General features: G+C 38.3%; 2 protein-coding genes across 3 annotated transcripts; one reads left to right on the top strand and one right to left on the bottom strand.

The window, feature by feature from the left end:
* Positions 1-1024: 1024 nt before the first annotated feature.
* LOC141436169 (transcription initiation factor TFIID subunit 7-like) lies at positions 1025-6425 on the bottom strand. The gene has a single exon (XM_074099054.1). It carries the CDS (start codon positions 5868-5870, stop codon positions 4659-4661), a length of 1212 nt encoding a protein of 403 aa, XP_073955155.1. The 5' UTR covers positions 5871-6425; the 3' UTR covers positions 1025-4658.
* A 5602-nt stretch (positions 6426-12027) lies between these two features.
* On the top strand, positions 12028-25000 carry NUCB1 (Nucleobindin 1). Of its 2 annotated transcripts, none has more exons than XM_074098897.1 (10): positions 12028-12249; positions 12645-12773; positions 13777-13884; positions 14866-14973; positions 15833-16003; positions 17455-17577; positions 18907-19009; positions 21235-21468; positions 22117-22220; positions 24137-25000. In XM_074098897.1, exons 2-10 carry the CDS (start codon positions 12660-12662, stop codon positions 24713-24715), a joined length of 1644 nt encoding a protein of 547 aa, XP_073954998.1. In that variant the 5' UTR covers positions 12028-12249; positions 12645-12659; the 3' UTR covers positions 24716-25000. The 2 variants fall into 2 exon arrangements, with proteins under 2 accessions (XP_073954998.1, XP_073955006.1); XM_074098905.1 differs by lacking the exon at positions 18907-19009 and adding an exon at positions 18757-18856 and having other exon boundaries at positions 12029-12249.
* The last annotated feature ends 1964 nt before the right edge of the window (positions 25001-26964 follow it).

The following is a 26964-nucleotide window of genomic DNA, read 5'->3' as shown; positions in this document are numbered from 1 at the left end:
AAATCAGCATAGTCCCCGCGGGATAGGGATAAACGAATTATTCGCAGATGAAGTCGCGGGCAACAGCTAGGTAGTGCATAATTATTTTTTACTTATTAGTTGTCTTTTTAGGCGGCGTTTTATTTCGGGTGTTTTTTTATATTTTTGTGTCGGGGTTTTTAAATTTTTAAAATTTGTACCACTGCCACGACTGGCACCATAAAGTGGGTTGAGAAATCAGCCATCTTGACGCTGATGTTGGACGCGGTGAATTTTTTGAGTCGCGAGAAATTCTAAACAGGGTCACGCAACCAGATTTAATGCTAGAAACGAGCGTTGAGCGACAGCATGTGGCCGCACCTATGGGAGGCCTTCGAAAATCAAAATTCGAATTTTGTGTCGTGTTGTTTTTCTCCCACAGTATTTTTTTACTTTTTATCGAGGATTATTTACCGTTACAAAGAAAGAACCTCTTTGCAAAGAACACAATGGCACGACAAAGTTCGAAAATAGAACTTCGTAGAATAGGTAAGGTCTGGACAAAAAATATTTAAATTAATTACTTAACTACCAAAATGTATAGAAATGGAAATGTATGACCTCAGATTAAATAAAATCTTACTTACTTATTTATTTACACTTCTTTATTTAATCTGAGTGTATGACAAACAAATCAATCCACATAAAAGCGGACTCGCGTGTTGCGGGTTTTATATGTTTCAAATCAGCTGAACTAATTGAGTTCAAGTTCAAGTTTTGACTTGGCCCAAGAAAATGTATCAACATAATATTCAAAGAAAACATGGGGTAAATAAAAACAAAACCGACTTTTTAATAATTAGTGCTGTGACAATGCGAATCTGTCACTCTGTCCGTCCGTTTATCTGTTTCTTGCCTCTTCACGCTTGAACCGCTAAACTGATAAAAGATGTAAGGCGATAGTTTGAGACCCTGGGAAGGACATAGGATAGTTTTTATTCCGGAGAATTGCGCAGTTCCCACAAAATACAAATTCTTCTACATAAGTGTCGAATGTACAGTCAAGGGCAAAAATATCGACTCTGACAAAGTTTCAAAAATACGTATACACGGCCTTAATGTTAAGTGCACAAAGTCGTCGATATCTATGCCCCTGACTGTAGGTACTTGGTGGAGTACAAATTTTCAATGAAATATCAACTTTAAATGTATGTAAATAATGTCCAAAATCACAAAACTTACAATTCTCAGCTCTGTCTGTATTATAAAAAAAAGTCAGGACTTACGAGGATAACTTGAAACCCTCGCAAGCTCTGACTCCTTTCTTTGTGTTATAGTGGTTAAAACATTTTTTTTTTAATCTTCTTGTTCCCTAGAAAAATTTATTTATTAACATTACACACATCTATTATGGAGCGACGACCTGGTTAAGATCGCGGGATCGCGGTGGATGCGGAAAGCACAAAACCGGTCTGAGTGGAAAGCCTTGGGGGAGGCCTATGTCCAGCTGTGGACGTCTTTTGGCTGACATGATGATGATGACATTATTATACATTTCTGCAACTATTTTCTAATTTAATTAGGAGCAAATTCGGCATAACATAAAATAGCTAGAGGTTTCGTTATGGTAAGTACCCAACTCACATCCTCTATCTTAAACATAAATCTTTTGTTTCGAAAATTATAGCGGGGAAGTAGGTAGGTAAGTATATTATAAATTATAAAAATCGAAGTTCACATTTAACTAATGCTATAAATTTAATTTTGATAGCCTGCGTGATAACATTTCCTTATACACAATGATAATATCATTGGTTATACAATGAATTTGGTAACCTGAAAGTTCCTAAACATTTAATAACTTTTATAAAAATCAGTATGTTTTACTTATATCCAATTTACTTAAAAGACATATAACTATGGACTAAAGTTTAGACTAAACGTAACTCAAAGTGACTTGTATATTTTAACAAACAATACTTAACATAATTCCATAGAACAAGCTTGTAGGTACCAATGACTCCTACATAAACCACTTGACTTGGGCTGAGCCTATCTTGTGGCACAAATAATATAAATTCATAATAACAATACTGAAGTAGGTAAATATTATAAAATGCTATGCAAATTAAACAAGCCTTACTTATACAAATATAATATTACCTAGATTCTTAAGTGAACAGTCCAAAACTTACATCAACACACTATTTGACACAGATATAATTAGGTAATTGTTAACCATCACTTTGTATTTAATATATCGGCGGTTTGGAACAGGGAATAATAACGTAGGTAGAGCTTACTGGGATTTGCAACTCTATTAATATATAAATCAACCAAACTATCTAAAATAATTCAAATTATTTCAGTAATTATGTAACAACTAAAAGGACATAATATAACTGACAAATACTATTTGTGTGGTTGAGTAAATATCAGCATAGGTAGTCTGTAGACAGAAATATAATAAGGAACTAAACTTTGTTCAACGACCGGATGGCCAAGTGGTTCGGAACCTGGCTACGAAGCTTGAGGTCCCGGGTTCGATTCCCGGCCGGGGCAGATATTTGTATGAATAATACAAATGTTTGTTCTCGGGTCTTGGATGTTGAATATGTATTTAAGTATGTATTTATCTTTATAAGTATGTTTATCCGTTGCCTAGTATCCATAGTACAAGCTTTGCTTAGTTTGGGACTAGGTCAATTGGTGTCAAGTGTCCCATGATATTTATATTTGATGATATTTATTTGTATGAAGGAGATAATTTGCTACCAACTCCTGAACCAATTTAAAATAACATTTCACTAAAGATTTATTTCTAATTAACTCATCCCAAGAGATTGCTTAATTGCCTTTGGAGTGGTTTGACCTATGGCCTCCCAAGCAGAGGATTGTGGGTTCAAACCCTGGCTCGCACCTGAGTTTTTCGAAATTTATAAGCTAAATTACATTTGAAATTTACCACAAGCTTAACAGTGAGGGAAAGCATTGTCAGGAAACCTGCACAAGCCCACGAAGCAATTCAATGGTGTGTGTGTGTGTGAAGTTCCCAATCCGCACTGGGCCCGCGTGGGAACTACGGCCCAAGCCCTCTCATTGTGAGAGGAGGCCTGTGTCCAGCAGTGGGCATATATAGGCTGGGATGATGGATGCAGACTTTGCAGGAATTTGCAGGATTGGGTATTAGAACCTAGTGTTGTGTGTACTCATAAAATTACACTATTTTGAGATTAATGAGAACAACAACAACAGTTATGTATGTTTCTGAACATAAGTCTAAACATTGAAGTGGATGTACCTACCTGTATGGATATAAAACAAAGAATCAACAATGAATCACAAGCTTATAATAATAATAATAATAATAATTAAAGCCCTTCTATTCTGAATTCTCTACAACTTCTTGCTCGCTTATCCTCCCGTGAAGCAGCAGTGCTTGCACTGTTGTGTTTCGGCGTGGAGAGTAAGACAGCCGGTGAAATTACTGGCACTTGAGGTATCCCATCTTAGGCCTCTAGGTTGGCAACGCATCTGCAATACCCCTGGTGTTGCAGATGTTTATGGGCGGTGGTGATCTCTTACCATCGGGGGACCCAATTGCTCGTTTGCCATCCAGTCAAATAAACAAAAAAAAAAAAAATTCAGCAGTACATGTTTAAGTGTTCTATTCTATATTGTGTCTCTGAATTCAGCGTGCCTCTTGGCATAGGCCTCCTCCAGCTTTCTTTACTGAGCTGTTTTCTGCTACCCTTGTCCAGTAAGGTCCCAGTGTTAGGCGGATGTCGTCTCTCCATCTTGTTTTTGGGCGCCCCTTTCTTCTACAGTCCTCTCTTGGGTACCATAAGGTTACTTGTTTGCTCCATTTGTCCCTTCCGCTGCGCAGCATATGTCCCGTCCAACCCCACTTCAAATGTCCATTTACTAATGTTTTTAACAAGTCTCCTAGTTTATTGGGGTCCTCTTCTAACAAAACTATATCATCGGCGAATCTCAGATGGTTGAGGCGGCTACCATTGATGTTGATTCCATAGTTTTCCCAGTCCAATTTTCTAAATATGTATTCCAGTAAGGCATTGAACAGCTTGAGAGAGAGCGCTCGCCCTGTCTCACGCCTCTGTTTATAGGGAATTGGTCTCCTTTTGTTTCCAATTTAATCCGGCTTTTGCATTTTTTGCAGATGGATTTTATTATTTGTATAAAGGCCTCATCCACTCCTTGTTCTTTCAGGCTCATACATATAAATTTATGATTTAGGCTGTCGAAGGCTTTGGAGTAATCTCTATGAAGCAGATATACAATGGTTTTTGGTATTCTTTATATTTTTATATTTATATATTTTTTTATATTTTTCTAATACTTGCTTGATTGTGTTTTGATGTGGTCTATTGTACTGAAGTCCTTTCTAAATCCTGCCTGTTCTATTGGTTGGTTTTCATCTAGAACTTTTGTTATCTTTTCCAGGATCACTTTTGCAAAGATCTTATAAACATTTGAAATGAGGCTTATTGGTCTATAGTTGCCGATGTTATCCTTATCTATCTCCTTAAAAAAGTAATAAAAAAAAAGTGGAATGCAACATAAGAAACTCATACTCCTGAGGTAATTAAATACATATTTGCAAAAGCAATAAAATATAAAGTGGTCTATTTATTTTTAGTTCAAATTATTTCAAGCTATTATTGAAGCTATTATAGCTTTTATATGACTTCTGAGTTTTGTAGGGTTAACAAACCCTGATATTCCATATCCTTAAACATTATATCCTGATTCAAAGTATGAAGAACATCTTGAAACCGCTGTCGAAGAGCCTGGTTCTCTATTCCTGAAATCTCATGTTGAGTCCTTTGTCTCCGCTGTTTCAGTTCATCCAATTCAGTCTTGACCTGATTTATTCTGAAGCTCATATTTTCTTTGGATATGTCTGTCCGTGCATTCTGATAGTCACTATCATCCTCTGAGGACAAGCCTATACTTGCAGTACCAACAGGAAGTACACCAAATTTACAGGCTTTACTTGTGCTTGCCTTAGGAGTTTCAGGAAAGGGAAACATTTGAGAATTGAACTCTGAGCCATGTAATCCATCTTGAATTGTATCTGATATACGGCTGTAATAAGGAGATAAGTGACAGTTTTCTATACCAACATTAATGTTCTCTTCTTCCAAGTCACTGTCACTTAGTGCTCCTCCAAATATGTCAACGACATTCGATGATTCTGGGTTAGGTGCAGTTGCAGTCGCTGTTGCTTTTGCTTTTGGAGTTGTTACTTCCCGCTTAGGTGCTCGTTCTGATTTGGTTCTTTTTTCAGATCTATAGCTTGATGACGGACTTGGCTCAGGTTTAGACAGCTGGTCATCTTCTTCATTAATTATCTCCCATGTGACACTTACTGCCTCATTGTCAGCACGGAGAAGTCTTTTTACCTCTTTTTCAATCTCGGGAGCTTCAACAAACTTTTTTCTTAAAGTTTTTCTGAAGCGCCTTTTTCTAATATTTTTTGTGGGAGGGGTAACACCATGAGGCCATAAAAACTTTTTTTCAACTTTGTATGGATCTTTTTTTTTATTTCTAGCAGTAGATTCATCGTCAGTAGATGGTGGCTCAGGGTCTTGTTTGCATATCATCATCTGGGCAATATCTGCAGTTTTATAAAAACTTTTGCAATCAATAGTTTTAAGTGCCTCCACCACCGTTGGCAAATCCACGATCTTAGCGTGCATGAGCCAGTGGTCCATGCGCACTTCGCCATGCCGCATGTCATTCTCTATCTGTATGGTAAGCCTATTCTTAAGATTTTCTCCTGTTTTCAAAACTTCACTCAGAACTTTGGCTGGCTCAGGCGGTAATCTTAATATAAATTGTGATTCTAATTCTGCAGGATATTCAGGTTCCCGTTTTTCTTTATTCATAATTATTATTGATCTTCACTGTAATATTTAGCTGATTTGAAAAATTGTTTATGTGTATGTCTGTCCAAAACTTTGAGCAACAGGCTGAAACATTCACTTGAACTTCAACATTGTGCTATCTTTTATCTTTTTATCAATAAAATAAAGAGTAATTAACACATAACCGGTACCACAACAAATGCGCATTTAAAGTATCGAACTTACGGATGTAAATATAAACTATACAATATACAAAATAAATCGATTTCCACATTTCTACTTCCCCCCAACCCCGACCCGACCCCTTCGTTTACTACAAATATGACAGGAATGCACCACAGACTGCTGCAGAAACACCGTTACCAAACGGAACGAGAGGACAAATTTGATAGAACAAGTGTGTTGCCTTATTCGAATATTTTGCGCCAAAAATACGACAGTCTGGCTATTTTATAAATTGTTACGAGCTATACGTAAATGTAAAGTAAACCTTGTTTCGACAACTCAAAAATCACCCTGGTAAGCAACAATGTCAATCCAATTATTATAGCAACATTTTTATGATCATCGCATGTACATAAGTGTTCCCATCCCAAGGAATCGATCTACTCGAGCCTTATACTTCGTTTAATTTAAAGCTTGAATTAACGCTCACATTGTAACACACGATTCTCGGTATTTCGAACACAAATCGACTAAAATTACCTTGTTTTTACTGTAGAAGATAACACATTTTGTAAACAGTTTCATTGTTTCATTTAAAAAATGGTGTAAATTTTACCGTTAGGTTCCAAATGTTAAAATAAATGGAGTATGTATATAATACTCGAACCTCTTTTTTTTACCCGACTGCGAAGAAGGCGGGAGGGAGGAGGGTTATGTGTTTGAACCGTATGTATGTATGCAAGTATGTATGTATGTCTATTCCTATGTCCTCTAGTAACTACTGAGCGGCTGAACCCATTTTGCTAAATAATACGTCATTGGATTAACATAGAGGGTATATTTTACTACTTATAAGCCCTAGCAAGTGACAGTGTAGAAGATTAAATCAACGTATATCATATAAAATATTATGTTTCAGCATTCGACAAATTTATTTGACAAGACACAGCTTTTCCTTTTTTTACTAAGGTGTCACATCATGTACGTAGAGGTTTCACCTTAACACCTTCTCTTGATGTGTAGACCTAGCTGATATACTAGCTGTTTAATCCTGGGCCTAGGAAGCGGCTTCGTGAAAATATCTGCCAGCTGTTGTTCACTGCTGATCCTCTTCACGATTATATTTCCATTAGTAAGTAATTCACGCACAAAAAAATGACGAATCCGAATGTGCTTGGTTCTTTTATAGAACTCGGGGTTTTCGGCTAAACGTACAGCTGCCTCGTTGTCGACATACAACACTGGAAGACCTTCTGTCTTTGTCAACCTACCGATAAGACGAGTTAGCCAAATGCTTTCCCTTGCTGCTTCGCTCGCTGCGACTATCTCTGCTTCTATTGTTGATATCGCAACACTCTGCTATCTCTGAATTAGCCACGATACTGCTCCACCAGCTTACATGCATAAAACGCCAGAAGTTGATCTTCCTGTCCAATATCACCTCCATGATCGGCGTCACTGTAACATTCTATGTTATCTCTCTTATATTTTATTTTATAAACTGCCCATGTCTGGAGCATACTGCAGATACCTACGTATGCGTTTCAATCTCACACAATCTGCTTCAGTTGGATTCTCTAGGTTTCTAGAAACCACACTCACGGCGTACGCGATATCAGGTCTCGTACCAACCATCAGATATGCAAGCGCTCCCACAACTTGTCTGTAGTTTGTAAGAAAGTAGTCATCAACCTCTGGTTTTTGAGCTATATCTTGTTTGACTATTGGACTGGTCACCGGTCTGCACTCTTGCATTCCAAACTGCTTCAAAATTTTGTGCACGTAAGCTGTCTGATGTATTCTTACATCACTACCTTCTCTTTCTATTTCGATTCCCAAGAAATAAGAGATTGGTTTGGCCGTAATCGTGAATTTTCCTTTTACTTGCTCAAGGAATTCATTGATTACTTCTTTGTTTGACCCAGCAATCAAGCCATCATCAACATAAAGAGCTACAATCAGCTTCCCATTAGCCTTCTCTCTCTTAAATAGGCATGGGTGAGCCCAACTGACTTCAAGTCCAATTTCCTTGAAGAAATCCAAAATAGTCCTGTTCCAGCAACGAGGAGCTTGCTTCAAACCATATAGACCTTTTCTTAGAAGGCAAGCTCGACCCGTTCCGTCGTCATAACCTTCAGGTTGCTTCATGTATATCTCTTCGTCGGATAGAGATCCATACAAGAAAGCTGTGGAGACATCGAATTGATTTAAATCCATGCCCTCACTAGCTGCTATACTTATCACAGCTCGAACTTTTGCCATCCTAGCTACAGGGCTGAAAGTCTGGTCATAATCCTCTCCCTTTCTCTATTTGAAGCCTTTCACTACCAAACGTGCTTTTTATTTTTCAACTGTTCCATCAGGATTCAGTTTTACTTTAAATATCCACTTGCATGGAATGGCTTTACGGTTCTTAGGTAACTTCTCAAAAATCCATGTACCATTTGATTTCAAGGAATCAATCTCGCTTTCCATAGCTTTAATCCACAATTCCTTTTCTGGACAGGCTATTGCTTCCTTATACGTATTTGGTTCTACGTAAGAGTCCGTGCCGACGTATGACACATGATCGTTGAATTTGACCGGACGTCTGAGGAGTGATCGATCTCTTAGCTGCATACCGTATCTTGCTAATTGCTTAACGATCTCGCCATCGTTCTCCTCATTCTCCTCATTCTCCCCCTCTAATTCAATCGTTTCATCTTGTCCTGGCTCCTCTTGCCATGCATCTTCGAACTCTGCCTCATCACTGCTAGTAGCAGGAGCCTCAACAACACCTTGGTTTTCCTCTATTTCAAGCTCACTATGCCTTTCAATAGGTGTGTCCTCGCTCATTTCTACAGCAACAGAAGTAGGTGTCTCTTGGTATTCCTTTCTGACTTTCAAAGGAACTTCTATCTCAATACTTCAGAATCGTCCATCTCTATTTTTGATTCCAACGGTCTTTCATTGAAAGTGACATCTCTAGACCTAACCAATGAGTTCGACTCTTTGTGCCATAGTCTATAACCATCGTCATTGTCATAACCGATTAGAATGCACTTCTTTGCTTTCTTCTGCATCTTCTTCCTTTTCTGTTTCGGAATATGCGCTGTTACGCCAATGATCCTCAAATGTTTTATTTGCGTTTTTTTTTCAAACCACAGCTCAAATGGAGACTTCTGTTCTACAGCAGTTGCCCCTATTCTATTCAGTATGTAAACAGCAGTCTTCACCAACTCTGCCCACAAAAATTGAGGAAGCTTTTCGTGTGAATGCATCATCGCTCTGACCATCTCAACGATTGTGCGGTTATCGCCTTCACTACAACCATTCTGTTCTGGTGTATAGGGCATGACTAGACGTTGATTTATTCTGTATTTGTTCAGTTCCTTGCGAACTTTCTCATTGTCAAATTCTCCACCGTTGTCACTTAGAAATTCCTTAATTCGGTGTCCTGCTGTCTTTGCTCCGGGTTAGTCTCACTTCGTCTAAAAAGCAACTGGTCTATGTAGCATGTGGTCTAAAAAGCAGCTGGTCTAAGTAGCAAGTGGTCTATAAGGCAACTGGTCTAAGTAGCAAGTGATCTAAAAAGCAACTGGTCGAAGTAGTAAGTGGTCTATGAGAAAGCTGGTCCAATTAGCAAGTGGTCTATAAAGCAGCTAGTCTAAGTGGCAAGTGGTCTATAAGGCAACTGGTCTAATTATCAAGTGGTCTATAAAGCAGCTGGTCTAAGTAGCAAGTAGTCTGTAAAGCAGCTGGTCTAAGTAGCAAGTAGTCTAAAACTTAAATGGCCTAAGACACCATAGACATAGGTCTAAAACGCAGATGGCCTAAGTAACAAGTAGTCTTAACCTTAAGCTACCTGATAATCGGTTTTAAACGCCACTTGGTCTAAATATGAAGAAGTATTTTATTCCTTAGACCTATATTATGCCTATCTACTAGCTATATAACATACGGTAAAGAAATACGTTCGTGTCTAAAATTATTTTTTAAAACAAGCTTTTATTGCCGACTGTGCATACTTTCGTTTGCTTAATCAAGGAAATTGTGATGAGCCCAAACACGGCGGGACTATCTTATTGTTTCGTTACTGCATCATCAGTTCAGCTCTATGGTACCATATTATTACATTGTCAGCAAATATACGCATGTATAGCAAATTTGAGCCCAATCGTAAAGTTAAATAAAAGCCTGTCTAATAGTTATTTGTTATGCAAGGGTGGAAAGTTACTATTTGGCACCAGTGCTTATAATTGAAACTCGAGCAAGCTAGGGATTCTGGGATTGAACCACGAGCAAAGCGAGGGGTTCAAAAAAGGAATCCTGAGCGTTGCCGAGGGTTTCAAGGCACGAGATGCTAAACAACTTTACAGTCGAGCGAAACACAATTTTTCACCTCACTACAGGGAAAAAAATAGTAGTTGAATAAAAATAAATTTAATTTAATAAAATAATTGACTATCAACAATTATTTTTTAACAATAAGAAGAAAATATTAGGACAATAAGCGGATTTAAATATTTTCATCTCTCCTGTTTGGTAAGTTTAATTTTCATGGGAAGATATATAGCCGGGTGGTATTACGGTATTTGACTATTTTGTATATGTTTTATAAATGAAAACTACGCAATGCCTGTTATCGAATAGAAAAACAATTTTCAAGCTACCTTTAATAATAGCAAAGTTATAAAGGTTTGAAATTCAAGATTAGACAGAGAAAGACATACTGGCATGTGACGTCACACGCCAGTACCGCCATACTTGCTGCATAGAGGAAAGCGTTTGAAAAAGAGACAGGTATATAGATTTTTCAAAAAATCACTATAAATCCAATTTTCAACCGATTTAAATTTTCTCTTCGCTAAACACTATCAGTTTATCTATATTTTCATAATAATATTAAGATATGGCAAAATCAGGAGTTGTCAAATACCGTATTGCATGTTCATCTCTAGGGTGGAAAGTACTTTTTTTTAACGAATAGCCACGGTGTTGAAGATAATTGAGTTACGGTCATATTTTTTTACGTTTCGGCATGGCCATCTACATGCAGACCAACTAGATTACAGGCCTACCACGCAGTGCAAAATTCGAACTCCGTTTCGTGCCGTCCAGCACACGCTAATAGGATTTAATACGAGAGTGCGCGGGAAGGTCCGATTTCGAAGGAATTTCGTGGTAGCCCTCCAGTCTAGTCGGCCGCGGCAAGTGGCCAAGCCAATGCGAAAATGTTGGAGGTTGGATATGGGTCAATTTAATTTATTTATTTCTAAGTAGATACTTGTTAGTTTTAATTCATTATTGTTTTTTAATTATCTTACTATATTTTCATTAGTAACTAAGTAATTATTAATTTATATCATATTCTTAGTCCGCCTTTAGTAAAAAGGCCTTTAGTCAGCTCAGCTTGGCTTTCACCGAACAGGCTATGCAGCATAACACACGTTTTTCCAATTCGTATACTAAATACAATCTTGTTAGCGGTAGCATCCGAAGCATCGTGGTGAGTAGCATTCAGTGGTGCCAGTTTAGCGACTTTGCCGCTAGAACTGGCGACTTTTGCTTAAATCTTAGTGACATAATTGGTAATTAAAACAAAAACTCGAACTTCGTATGTTGCAGTTGCCGTCCCGCTGCCGCTTATGTCATTTAATACGCGAGTGAAAGGGACGGTGCGATACGAACTTCGATTTTCGATTTTCGTAGTAGCCGCTCTGCAGGGCTACTACGAAAATCGAAACTAAGTTCGTGTTGTGCGGTCCCTCTGACACTTTAACACGAGAGCGAGAGGGACAGCACGACATGAACTTCGAGTTTCATAGTAGCCCTGCTGGCCCTATACTACGAAGTGCAGAATTCGAACTTTTTATCTTGCCGTCCCGCTGCGCTAGCGCAAATGTTATTTAATATGAGTGAGAGGGACGCACGATACGAAATTTGAATTTTGTAGTAGCCCCGCCGGTGGAATTAATTTTAGCGACTTTCTAGCGACTTTTGCTTTTGAGTCTAGAGAGACTCGAATTTGTAGGAGTTGGCAACACTGGTAGCATTTTTGTTTGATTGAATGGGGATGGGGACACGTCAATATCTAATTTATTCGCGAAATAATTACTTGCAGTGTGTTCTGAGTGCTGTAGTGTAATCGTATAACTATTACGTATAGTTTGTTTTGTTAACTTCTCTGGTTTTAGGTATTAAATCGCTACTTTTGTTGTCGTCGTGGATTGAAAAATATTTTGTCACGAACACGGTAAGTTTTCTTTGGTGGTTTTATAATAAAATCTATTGCATCAAGTAAAATCATCTAAGTATTTTTTTTTGCAAGCCAACGCTATTTGCGAACTGTTTCTTTGTTAGTTCCAATTTACAGGACAGGGCAGTTTGTAATACTGTGTAGTCGGGTAATAAGTAGCATTACCCTGTGTTAATAATAATGAATTATGACACATTGTATTGTATTTATCCGTTCGTGCAGTCTACCTACCCTACCCCACCTTGTAGCACAGTGCCAAAATCTAACCTACCAACAATGGACCTATTTATTTTCTAATTAGACTTGTACATTATTTGGCATGTTTGCAGATTCTTACACCTATCACAATGATAGGTAATATTTAAATTATGAAGTGTAATATTTTGTTTCAGAGTATACACATCACAATGAGATTATTTCCCAGCTTGCTATGTCTACTAGTAATACTCCACTCCTCCTATGCCCCACCAGTGACCCAGGACAAATCAGATGAGAAAGATAGTGAAATTAAAGATGATTTGGTAACTTAATTTTATTTGTGAATGCCATAAAATACCCATTCTAATGTTAATGGCTGGAGCCCAAAAAGTTGATAATGTTAAATTATAGTTAACAGTACAAAAACACTGACTGGAAAAAGTTCCATTGTGACATGAACGTTAGTCATATCTACCATTGTATGGCACTACATAATACTTTCATTCAGTGTTAAGGTGGCCAACTTTTTGTACTCCTCTTGAAAATTATTTAGAAAAGTAATTAAATTTAGGTATGTAAGGTTAAGGGGCTACCTGAGGTTTTCTTCGATTTATGACAAGTTTTGAATTGTATCTCCTACTTTTGCACTACAGATAGAATTATAAGTCAAACGGCTATATTGGCTATAAAAAAATGAACACTTAATTTTATTATTATTATTATATAAATTATCAGGCAGGCAGTTGCAAGCAACTGATAGGTGCCTGTATCTAGCTGTATGATTTTTTTAAACATTGTCTAAAAAAGTACTTATTTTGTATCTCTATTGCTGTGAAAGATCTGAAATGTACGAAATCTATATATTTGGGTTCATTTGAAACTAATTAACAAAAGTTATGGCTAGAAAACCAGTTTTTGGTCTATAACTGTTCAACTTTGATGCCAAATATCTCGAAGACAATGAACTTTGAAGTAAATATGGGATACTATATTGCTTAAAGCCGTTGTTGTTAATAAGCTACAAAAAACATTAAAAAACTAAGGAATTCAGATGGAAGTTCATTGGGGCATGGGATCCCCTTAAGTTTATGACTGTCACAATATATGTCAGAAGCATTTTATGGAATGTTATGTAAGTTGGTAAGTAAGTAAAGTGTAATGTAGGTTGGCAGTTTACACATGCTTCATTATACCACCATACATAAGTTTGAAATAGCTTGTTGTGTTAACTAATCTAATCACATGATTTAATTATTAGAAATTGTATAAACACTAAGAATATGCAATATTGTGAAATCTGTGTTGGAATATTGTTTTCAATTATAGGAGGAGTATATGGAGTATCACCGCTACTTAAAAGAGGTGGTGCAGGCTTTGGAAAGCGATCCTGACTTCAGGGAGCGCTTGGAAAAGGCTGACCAGGAAGATGTTAGGGTATGTTTTCTACTGTGGATTTTTATATTTTATTTGAAAATAATGAACATATTTCATTTAACTAGAACCTTACCAAGCAAGCTGCAATGCAGTTTGACGGCGAATATTAGTTAACTTTGTGTAAATCCATTACCATAAGCTAAGGTCAAAACACCATTGTTCCTGTTGGTCATTCAACTTTGAACGAATCCCTGCCACCAAACTTTCAAATGAGTGTACTGTAGTACAGTCAACGTCATAAATAAGTGATCATTTCTGTACCTTGTTGCTATCAGTCATTACACAATTTCGTATGGCTTTTCAAACATGATGTTAAAGTGACAAGGTACAAAAGTGATTACTTGTTTATGACGTTGACTGTACCACAGTACTACTTCACCCTTATCTTTAAATTTTCCCACAGCAGAAATCCTAATTAAAATACCACAAATAGGACTTATCACTCTAAACACAAAAGTAATATTTACCTCAATATTTCAACCACATTACAGTGTCTTTGGTCACGAGTAGACTCCTCATGACCACAGGGACTGTAATGTGATCCAAACGTCGAGGTAAATATTACTCATGTGTTAAGCCTGATAAGTCCTATTTGTGGTATTTTAATTATGAGTGAAAATCACGAAAGTTTTAAACATTATATTAACAGAAATAAAAGCCTATCACAATTGAGTAAATAGTATATTATACAGTGCTTTCGATTGTGAATGAAGTTCCACATGGATTAAAATATATATTTGCCAAGTTTTGTGGTGTAATCCACATTATCTTGGTGATTTATCATCTTATCACCACTAATTATATTAAATTATTTAGTAAGGGGCTGTTTCACCATCCATCGATTAGCGTTAACCGACGGTTAAATGTGATGCCGTCTCTGTCTATTCGAACAAAACAAATAGAGACGGCATCACATTTAACCGTCACTTAACACTAATCAATGGATGGTGAAACAGCCCCTAAATATATTTTTTTATTTAGTCAGGTAAAATAGCAGAGCAGTTGGATTTTGTTAATCACAATGTAAGGACCAAGTTGGATGAAATAAAGCGGCGCGAAATGGAGAGGCTACGGCACTTGGCTACTAAGGTACTATACTGATCATTAAAAAGAAAAAGAATCAGACCTACTTCTAGTTATTAGTTTATTTTTGATACTTATACCTACTTTGCCTGAAAGATTACAACTGAATTCTAAAAGCGTTTTCACATTATCCGATCGTCCGATACTGATATCGGGACAAGTAAAATGTATGAAATATGTACCTGTCTTTCACATTGTCCGGCCCGATATTGGATATCGGAGCCGACACCGATATGTTTGCGGCACCATCGCACGCCCGTGGGCTGTTGGACGATAATGTTTGTATTGTGGGCTATGCGTGTATCTAAATTGTCTTTGTGCGCAGAGCTCGATGCGTTGCGGCCATTTTGAGCTGGCCGTATCGGAACGATTTTGTCGGAAATTTGTGAAAATAGCACATGGTGTCGGCTATCGGGTCACGGGTGTCATCCATCGTCGTCCGATACGGATGTCGGATCGGATAGTGTGAAAAAGCTCTTAGACTCCCTTGCACATGTTCGCCATTAAAATTGAAAACTTTAAATTTGGGATTAGCTTGCCAGCCTTAGAAGATGTGCAAAAGAGCTTACAACAGTACAGTACCCTACCTAACCTTAATTATGTATGACTGAACTTATGGTCATCCATTACCTAAATGCTGTTTATTCTTAACAAAGTTCTTTTACGTCTTAAATTATCTATGCTGCTATATCTACTGAACCAATAGACCAAATTCTTTCACATACATGATCCGGTGATCCCAGATTACCTGCTACTTTTTTGTTGGGAAAGCATTAGGTTCCGTGGGATGAACACAAAATCGAACATGATGCATATGATAATAATATGATTTGATAATCCTAATAAAATAATTTTGTTTTCAAAGCAATACGAGTTAACAAATCATCTCGACACGGACACAGGGAAGGTTCCCACAAATGAGCATTTAGACCACAACAACCCTCACACATTCGAGATTGAGGATCTGAAGAAACTCATTAAGAAAACCACCGCAGATCTCGAGGCTGCCGATAAGGAAAGGAAGAAGCAATTCAAGGTAAATTGGGTACTTTAAATACTTGTTTACTGCAATAGTCAGAAAACTGCATTGCTATGTAGTATGCTGAAAGTTTTTGTAGCATAATGCTTAAAACATTATGTGTACAGTTTTTTTAATATTGATTAAAATTATAATTGCTCAATCACCATGAATGCCAAGGTACTACCAATATACGTAATATGAAATTTTCTCAGTCTAAGTCACGCGCGATTGTCAATCGCGTTTAAAATATCCTGAAAACATTTAGGCATGGGATGTTTCAAAATTGACGCAGTCAGCTGCTGCAATTTCTATCTAATACCTTTAAACGAGCAATTCTTGTATATATTATGGAATTTTGGAAACGGCTCCAACGATTTCGATGACATTAGGTATAAGTATCTATGTATGTTTTCGGGGATGACAAATCGATCTAGCTTGGTCTTATCTCTGGGAAAACGTTTGCTATCGAGTTTTAGCCCGAGCAAAGCTCGGTCGCCCAGGTACCAGTACCTAGGTACTGATACTCTTTGGTCATGATCTGTCATGGCGACAAAATATAACTAGAACTGACGTTGTCATGGCGGTTTGCGCTAGTGTCGCCCCCTGCGCAGAGCTTTGCGTAATATTCCCCATTCTTAGGGTTCCGGAGCCAAAATGGCAAAAACGGAACCCTTATAGTTTCGCCATGTCTGTCTGTCTGTCCGTCCGCGGCTTTGCTCAGGGACTATCAATGCTAGAAAGCTGTAATTTGCAAGGATATATATGTAAACTATGCCGACAAAATGGTACAATAAAAAATTCAAAAAAATCTTTTTTAGGGTACCACCCATAAACGTAAAGTGGGGGTGATTTTTTTTTCTCATCCAACCCTATAGTGTGGGGTGTCGTTGGATAGGTCTTCTAAAACCATTTGTTTGATCAGACGATTTTTCGATTCAGTGATTCGTTTGCGAAATATTTCAACTTTAAAGTGCAAATTTTCATGAAAATCGAGCGTCCCCCTCCTCTAAAATCTAAACCGGTGGGTGAAAAAATTTGAAAAAATTCAGGATTGTAATAAGTATATGAAACTTTCAAGGAAAACTATGACGGCTAAGTTTGCTTGAGAATTATTATTAGTTTTAGAGTAAATAGCAGCCTAAGGTATAAAATATACCTAAACTTGGAAGATTCCGTATAAAATACGAAATCCCTAAAAAAACATTACTTAATTTTTCGTAATGGCTACGGAACCCTATTTTGGGCGTGTCTGACACGCTCTTGGCCGGTTTGAATCACCTTGTGTAATCGAACAATTTTTCTTAATTGCCTGTCAACAGGAGTTATGTTATAAAACTTACTTACTTACTATACTTACTTACCTTACTTACTTACTATATAAAAAGTGGTTACTTGTTATATAAAAAGTTCCCAGCTACTAATTAAACTTAACTATATTAGGTACCTACTTAATTTAATATTTCCAGGAGTATGAAATGCAAAAAGAGTTTGAAAAGCATCAAAAGTTGGAGACATTGGATGAGGCGCAAAAAAAAGACTACATGGAAAAACTGAAACAAGAGGAGGAAGCCAAGAAACATCACCAACCGGTAAACATCCATTAACCTATTCTGAGGCACTGACGTGGTCTTTCTCGGCTCTGGCCACGTATGTCGGTCGCCACTCTCCACTAGGCGACCTTTACTAATGAGATGACGATGACTAATGACCGTCTTGTAAACAATTCTCAAGTAACCGAGAGTTTACGCGACTAGATTTCTGTGATTGTGGACTCGATTCACAAAATACTGAAGGTTTAGGTAGACTTTACAATATTTGTTTAATGTAGTTCTGAAATACTTGTACATTTCAAGGTCGTAGCAATCTCAGCTTATAAATATCTGCGTCTGACGGGCTAGTACAAATATAGTAACTACGGAACGCTAAAAACGTGTAAGACGACCTTGAACATTTTTATACTTACTCGTAGGTTACAGTTTTAATTAAAAACCAATTACAGATGTGTGGTATTTTGTCAGTCAAATTCATATTTATGTTACTTTAGGTATTCGTTAGCTTACTGAAGTTTACTAAAGCAGCTAATAGTGAAAGCCACATTAATACGAACTTATCCGACAATATACGACAAAAAACATTTACAAGTCCTGTATGTTGTTGTATACGATATGTGGTGTCAGGTATCGCTATAAACCGTTTTTACTATTTCATGTGCTATAGGTAAAAGTATCAAATTCCTGATGTTTACGCTTATGTTTATGTTTATGCTTTTTAAAATACGAGATCATTCTGTCAGACAGACATCATTGCCCGTACGCAATATAAATTCTGTCCTTAATATTGAGGTCAACTAACGTTTTGTTTTGCATGCATGCTGCATAGCTACACTCTTGCTCAAATTTAACGTGGAACATCTTCAAAGAAAATGTGTTAGGGACAAGGAAAATCATATAAATATAACACTTATTGTGAGAACGTTACATGGTGGGTCATGAATTAATGGACCAAATGTACACCTCTGCATAGTTTGACTATGTATATTTAAAGCCAAACAGACTTGCTGAAATAAAATTCCTAATTACAGTTTTCAATACTTAAAATAAGTAAAACTTACGTAATACGTAAAATAAGTATAAAGAATCAAACGAAGATGTAGTTGGTAAATAAAACACAAATGTGAAAGGTGAACCAGTACATATAGTTGACGGATTGTCGGATTATTTCATCAGTGAAGTTGAATGTATTTGATGTAACTGTTCCTCTGATGCTAGATGCACCACCCCGGTTCTAAGCAACAACTGGAAGAGGTGTGGGAGAAACAGGATCACATGGACCAACAGTTTGACCCTAAAGCTTTCTTCATGATGCATGGTGAGTGGTCACACACTTAATTAATTAAAACTGTTTGTTGTCTGTGACAGCTGCACCACCCCGCGACAAGAGAACAATTGTTAGACTTGTGGAAACACGCTGACAAAATGGACCCGAAAGATTTCGACCCAAAGGTGTTTTTCATGATGCATGGTAAGATCCGAAGCGTGCCAATAGGTAGTGTGCGTTTTAGAGTAGTAAAAGAGGAGAAGTAAGTTCACTACAAACAAAAGTACATCGCGCGGGTTAAATGTGTGCGCGTCGGTTGCCGCCGGTACGCACGCACCCGCCGCACGCACATATTGATAATTTAAGAGCGTTTATACATGCTGAGCTGGCAACCTTACGTTTTTGTTTGTTTTTCTCGATTATTCCATGAAAATTAAAAATGTGGTCTGATACAACTCTTCTTAATATATAAGTTAATGTGTTTACTCCAATAATTATTCGTGATAGACTTTTATTTTCTTTAAAAACCGTTAATAAACATTTGTTCGTTTTTAAAGAATATAAAAGTCTATCACGAATAATTATTGGAGTACACTACACACATTAACTTTTTTTCATTAATTATTTATGGAACGTTGCCAGCTCAGCAGGTGTAAACGCGCTTAAGGAGGATTAAGTTTTCAGTAGTCAAGGCTGCGCTGCCGTCGCTGTCGCACGTTTTGATTTTAGCTCGCTCGTCTTGCGCTCGCTTCGCGAGATGATCACCTTTTACGTTCGCGTACTTACGTATTTTTTTGTATTAGATATAGTTGTAAATTAATAGTATGTGTAGTGTAATAGTTTCGTGCAGGGGCACATGAAACCTACCTATAAACAATATAGTTTTTATACTTATAGTATTATGTAAATAAATAAATATCACGGGACAATTCACACCAGTTGACTTAGTCCCAAAGTAAGCTTAGCAAAGCTTGTGTTATGGGTACTAAGCAACGGATAAATATAATTGTATAGATAGATACATACTTAAATACATATTAAACACCCAAGACCCGAGAACAAACATTCGTATTTTTCATACAAAGATCTGCCCGACTCTGGAATCGAACACGGGACCTCAAGCTTCGTAGTTAGGTTCTCTAACCACTAGGCCATCTGGTCGTCTAAATGAAAAAATAATAGATACCTACCTATCTATAAACGAAATTGTTATAGTATGTACACAGTCGCCAGCACAACTCCGGCGAATTTCTAAATAATATTTTAAAATTTAGTATAATAATAATATTATAGCGGCATAGAATCTTGTTTGTCTAGACACAGACATAAGACAATTTTAAGTTAACTTTCGTACTAAAATTATTTTCCGGTAGGTAGTTAATCTAAAATAGACATCGATAACCCTAAGCGTCCGCGCCGGAGTAGGCAGTTAAGTCTGCGAAAGGGTCGGAGTTTACATACTTCTCCTCTTTTACTATGGTTTTAGTGCGCGACTCTTCGCTGAATTAGCTCCCGTAAAACTCGTTGAATGTGATTTAACACTTATTCTCAAGTAGTTATAGATTGTTGAATCACCTACGCTTAGAGCTTCGTGTTATTTGGAAGTAGAAAGCATTATTTACTTTCCTGATACAATGTGTCTTCACAATCGATAAACCTGATTGGAATTAACTAATACCCATTCACTCGCACGCTTCTTGGATTTTACATACATGCGTTGTTATTGCAAGTTATGTTTGTTTATTTTAAACTGCGATTGTTCACTTATTTGTAAACTTGTAACCTTTGTTTTGATTTTTGTTATTAGTGTGGCTTAGTGCATGGTTACTTATTCTCATCAGTTTGAAAATAGCATGTTCTAATCCAGGGGTCGCCAAACTACGGCCCGCGAGCCCCTCTAATCCGGCCCGCGGAAAGAAAGCGTTATGCGTTACTCGTATCTGGGTACCCCCTGAAGACTAAGGGGCTGTTTCACCATCCATTGATTAGTGTTAACTGACGGTTAAATGTAATGCCGTCTTCGTCTATTCGAACAAAACAAATAGAGATGCCATCAAATTTAACCGTCAATTAACACTAATCAATGGATGTTGAAACAGCCCCTAAGTCTACTTAACTAATGTATTAGCCCCATGACCAGCCAAAGTCGGCCCGCACGAATTTACATTAAGTGCAGTGTGGCCCTTGAATCAAAAAGTTTGAAGACCCCTGTTCTAATCTAAAGTTGACACATTAATTCTGAGAGAAATACATTTCCAACTGCCCTAGCGAAATGTCCTTATATTAGTTGAGTCTTTTTAAGTCACTAACAAAATATGTACTTATAAGTGTTTAAAGACGACGTAATGACGTTTGGCTGGAACAGCAGTAAAAACATTTCTGATCACAAGGCACATACGTTAATGCGTCGTTGGTTTGTAATGCAACAGACGTTGATGGCAACGGCGTTTGGGACGCGGACGAAGTGAAAGCACTGTTCATAAAGGAGTTGGACAAGATCTACGTCCCAGGCGGACCCAACAAGGACCTTCACGAGCGCGCCGAGGAAATGGAGCGCATGAGGGAACACGTGTTCAAGGAAAACGACAAGAACCGAGACGGCCTCATCGACTTCCACGAGTTTATGTTAGAGACGCAGCGCGCGGACTTCAACCAAGACGAAGGTGTGTTGTTTCCGTTTGAATTTCAAAACATCGTCGAATGCGAGTCAAATTTGATCATGTTTTGTTTCGGCGGCCGCGTCATTCGTCCATGCTTATCTTTATAGCCGTGCATGTTAGAATTTCAATCACAATTTCGGTTCGTACTTATTACATTCAAATTTAATTGCGTAAGCGGCTAGCTAATTAATGAACCACTTACAACCTTTTATCTTGCTACTCTGCTACCATACGTTCAAGGTATGGAGATCCGCGAAGTAAAGCCTGGATCAATCAGTTAGCAAGTTAATTTCAATCGTGCAATCTGCCAAATAGGTAACTTGCGATACTATATTGAAATTTTCAGATCCGGTAGCCGAGTATACACATTTTTAATTTTTTGTTACTACATCCTGGATTAGGTCAATCAGGATTCACTTCCGTAGCCAGACACATTGCGTCCCGTACTCTTGATCTTGTTGATACCTACTTCCTATACATAACTAGCTATTGGCATCACTTACCTGTGACCTGTGACGTTGTATGTAATAGTGATTGATTATTATAATCGTCACTTCGTCGGCCAACTTTTATATTTCACAAACCCACAAGTAGCAGAGTACAATCATTTTTCGTTTTATTGTGACTTTAAATATCGGTTGTTCTTTCAAGGCTGGAAACCGATTGATGAGAATCAGATATACACGCCCCAAGAATACCAAGAGTTCGAGAGAAGGCGCCTGGAAGAGCTGAGATACTTGCAGCAGCGTGGTTTGGTAAATCTCTTCATACTTTGTAGTAATCCAGATCATATTAAAACAGCTCTGATTACCTGTTAGGCTCTCCTCACATCTATCGTCGCGGAGTCGACAAAAGCCGATCCAAAAATCCTTTTCATCACACTTGCTCGTCAATGATGTTATTCCATGCCTGTATACTAAAGGACAATGGCCTCAATTGTTCCCGGGGGAGTTATGGATTAACGTATAGTTTTTCTTTTCAAAGGAGTTATGACTTTAGTTTTAAAAAGTAAGTAGGTACGTCATTTCAGACTAAAGAGGTTTCAAGTCAGCCAACGTTTTATTTATAAATATCTTTAAAACCTATACTATAGCCCAATTTTACACCATACGCTTCCGGCGTCGGGCTTCTAATAGACTCGTTAGTGGTCCCCTTCTTACGCCCCTTAATGCACAATGTACTATTACGAGTATGTTCACGCAATAACAGCTAACAAGTCATGGTTCGGCTCGTATCGGCTCGGCCGACGATGCCTCGACGTCTTTTTCGCTCTTATTGCGTGGACATAAAGGGTTTTTTGATCGGCTTAAGCCGATTCCGCGTCGATAGATATGATGTGAGTGAGTGTAAGATCTCAGCCGTACGACGTCCACTGTTTGACATAGGCTTCCCCTATAGCATAGGCCTCCCCCATAATTCTTCTCTTAACCAACTTAATATGATCCGAAATTGGAAAATAAGAAGAAAGACGTAAAAATCATCAATATCTGTTGAAAAACTACAGAAGATACAGCGAGCGAAGTTTACATTACATTTCTTTCTAAATGAAATTTATTATTACTGACTCATACTCCTCATACATCCTCATTAGACATGGGCAATCTCAACTCCGCGAAGTGATCTGACTCTCTAGATCCAGCTCCGGTGTCGGTACCGAATCCGCTTATTGAATCCGACTCCTTTATTGACTCCGGTTCTTTCGAACGATTATTAATTTATCTATGGCCGATCCGCCCCGGCTCGGTTCGGTCGGTCGGTGTCGGTACGGTACTGCGGTGCCCCACCCGCTGACTGAACTGAAGTACAAGATTCGTGAGAGAGAGAAAGATTCGTTCGTTAGTCCAAGTCCGAGTACCGAACCGAACCGACCAACCAAACATAGATAATAAGATCCAAGTCCAAGATCCGATCCGCAGGGCTACTATGAAACTCCAAAATCGAAGTTCGTGTCGTGCGGTCCCTCTGACACTTATACTATTTAATACGAGAGCGAGAGGGACGGTACGATACGAACTTCGAGTTTCGTAGTAGCCCTGCCGATCCGATCCGAGCCGAGCGAGAGCGAAAGCAGGCGGACGGAGCGAGTCAGTGTGAGTGAGCGTGACGGCGATCACGAGCGAGGCGAGCCGCTCGATCCAGTCGGAGTTAGTAACTCCGGAGTCAATAAGATTTGAAAGGAGTCATTAAGGGATTCGGATCCGCTTGAGGATCTGACTCTTTTGAATCTTCAGATCCGGATTTACCCACCTCTAATCCTCATGTTATATGACGTTATAGTATAGTACATGACGACTCTCTCCATCTAATTGACTAAGATATTTAAATAAATCTTCCAGAATTCTGTTTGTTACAATTTAGACAGGTATGAAAAAATAAACAAGACTTGCATATTCCGTATTAGGCATCAAAACCAAATTTTCATAGGTAAGTGGTAAAAGCTTTTCATAGCCATATGACCACATCAAGTTATTATTAAATTTATTAATTTCCATCTGTTTTTTAATTCAAGCATTTGCATTCACACTCACTAATAAATGCCTACTTTAGTGAGATTTGATTTTCATGTTATAAATATCAACAAACAATAAGTTGATTCATGATTACGCTCTTTAATTTTTACGGTCGTGAGAAATACCGTGGTACAGTAAATAACAAGTGTTATTGTTTACAGGTCGACGCTCACGGCCGCCCCGTGCCGGGTGCCCAGCACCAGATCAACCAAGCCTACCAACAGCAGCAGGCGTATCAGCAGCAGTACCAACAGCACCCGGGACAGTTCCAAGGCCAACCGCAGGGACAGTTCCAACAACCGCCGCACTACCAAGGGCAGCCTCAGTATCAAGGTCAACCGCCGCAGTACCAGGGCCATCCCCCACAGTACCAAGGACAACAGCAGTACCACGGTCAACCTCAGTACCAAGGTCAACAGCCTCAGTTCCAGGGGCAACAACAGGCCCAGTTCCAACAAGGTCAACAGCCGCCCCAGGGTCAAGCACCGCCCCACAATCAAAACTTGAACCAAGCACCACCCCCGGTAATTCAAGCCCAGGCGCCTCAGACCCAAGACCAGGTGCCGCCGGCCCCTCCGGCTCAGGCCCCTCAGGCCCCTCAAGCCCCTCCGGCCGCTCAGGCCCCTGGCCAAGCACCTCAAGCCCCAAGCCAGGTTAATCAAGACCCGGGCCATGCCCCGCAAACCGCCGCCCAGGCACCACCGTCGCAAGGCCAGGTTCCTCCCTCTCACCATGCCTAGTCACACTAACATCATTAAGAAGCCCGAGGCTATGCACAAGTGATGCATTGGCATAGGTTTAAACCAATCCACCTAAATAACGAAAAAAGCCATCACTTCTCTTGAAACAGAACATGCTGTATTTGTGTTATGTTATGTATGACGTAAGACTTTAAATATGTATCTCAAAATTTTATTTTGTACACGTTACGTGCCAAAATCGTCGCAATTTATTATTTATTAAGATGATTTAATAGTTTATTATTATCGCTTTGAAATATAAAATGTTGAGTCATAAATTCATAATATTCTTTTTATTTTTTTGCTGTTTAACCTCTTCTCCGCCAGAGCCATCTAGTCGTGACAGCCAATGGAATGCTTCACACGCCACGGTCATCAGAATCTATACATGACCAACATTCAACTCGAAATTAATTCTTCTGCAATGGAATTAAAAATCAAGTTGATTTGTCGCTGGTTTTTCTGTGGCGTACAGAGCACGTCACTTCGTTTGTTTTGTGGCAGAACCTTTATTGAACTTTACCTTTATTGAACCTTAATTGGACGTCATAAACGTTACGTATACGGTCTCAGAGCCCGTTTCACCAATGTGACTACCAATTGACATATACCGAGCGACAATCTATTATTTGTATCTAAATTTAATGACATTTATGTTGTGAAATATAATTTTTCTTAGTCAACATTTATTTTACTGTTTGACGATAGATTTGTCGGTAATTCTTCATATGAGATTGAAGCCAGAGGCCGTATTGCCTAACGTTTCGAGATTCGCGCTGTCATCGTTCATCCACCATTAACTCCTAAGATTACCTCTCATATTTCGTTTTTTAGAATCTTTTAGCCGTACAACGGCAAAACCTACTAGACACTGGCAAAATTGTCCTCCAATGGACAGCCATATTTTTTTTAAAAGAAACAACAAGCCTAACGTCTCGTTTGCCGTCCGCACCTCGGTCCCTTTTGTCGTCCTACCCCGCACCCCTGTTTACCTGTCTAGCTATAGTGACATCTATTGGGAAAATTAAGAAATTAGAATGTGTTCGCCATCTATCGACCATTATTTGAAGTATTAAGAACAGTTACTAGACTAAGCAACGATTTAGTTGAATTAGCTTTCATTATACTTCTGTATATAACTGCTAGATAGCGCTGTTCGTAATATTTCAGCGCCATCTACTAGAATTCCAGTTAACTACAATTACTTAACTTTAGGTAAAATTTGATGTGCTTTGCTCATTCTTTGTCATTGCAGTTCTAAACATTAATGACAGATGGCGTTGTTTTCCACCTTTTGTCAGAGACATCTATTTCAATTTAAGATAATCATATCGTCCTTAAAGTTAAGATGGCGCTGTTTACAAAATATACACACAATGGCAAGAGAAAAAATAAAACAAAATGACAAAGGTCCATCTGGGGAAAAAAAATCCTCATATAATAATTGAAAAGAATGGTTGTTTGGAAAAGTTGTTAGTCTTCATATTTTGCAAATGACTTGCGTGACCCGCGGTGCGGCGAGCGATTTCACTTCATTGAACAATCGAGACGCCCATTCATTATACAACGATTTTGCTAAAAAATTGTGAATAAACACTCCGTTTCAATTAATTAAAAAGAAAGTAATAAATTAAGAACCCTTACACTGTTTTGCTGCACATATTAATTAATTATCTTAATAGGTGAGTTAGACCGCTAGTGAGTTGTAATAGTTATTGATGCAACTGTATCGTAATAGGGGTAAGTACTTAAAACACGAGTGTGGTTTTATGAAACTCGGCTGGGTCACATGAGTGTTTTAAGGCCTAATTACGTACAGTTGCATACAATATTTTATCTATATATTAAATCCACTATCATGTGTTCAAGAACCATTGAGAATTAATGACCTTAGGTAGGTACCTATGTCTGCCCCATGAGCCGCTGCGCGCGCGACGACCTGGTGCTGCTTGTGCGCGCGGCGCGGCGCGCCCCGGTGCTGTAATGATGTATGAAATCGCATTACGATACAGCAGAGCTACTACGAAACTCGAAGTTCGTATCGTACCGTCCCTCTCGTTCTCGTATTAAATAGTATAAGTGTCAGAGAGACCGCACGACACGAACTTGAAGTTTCGAGTTTCGTAGTAATTCTGGTGTATCGTAATGAATGACCATTACGATACAGCCGTGTTTATAATAGGATCCAATGTCTTAATGCTGGTTATGGTTTTGAACGCATAATGGTGGATTTGCTATATTATTATATG

The sequence above is a fragment of the Choristoneura fumiferana genome, chromosome Z (genome assembly GCF_025370935.1).
Source record: "Choristoneura fumiferana chromosome Z, NRCan_CFum_1, whole genome shotgun sequence".
Taxonomy (NCBI): domain Eukaryota; kingdom Metazoa; phylum Arthropoda; class Insecta; order Lepidoptera; family Tortricidae; genus Choristoneura; species Choristoneura fumiferana.
The sequence above is the reverse complement of the archived record's forward strand: the minus strand, read 5'-3'. Positions and strand labels throughout refer to the sequence as shown.

Coding starts and splice junctions, on each gene's coding strand:
- LOC141436169 (XM_074099054.1), bottom strand. CDS start 5,870: ATGAATAAAGAAAAACGGGAACCTGAATATCCTGCAGAATTAGAATCA.
- NUCB1 (XM_074098897.1), top strand. CDS start 12,660: ATGAGATTATTTCCCAGCTTGCTATGTCTACTAGTAATACTCCACTCC. Junction 12,774..13,776: donor GTGAAATTAAAGATGATTTG/GTAACTTAATTT, acceptor TTTCAATTATAG/GAGGAGTATATGGAGTATCA. Junction 16,004..17,454: donor AAAGGAAGAAGCAATTCAAG/GTAAATTGGGTA, acceptor TAATATTTCCAG/GAGTATGAAATGCAAAAAGA.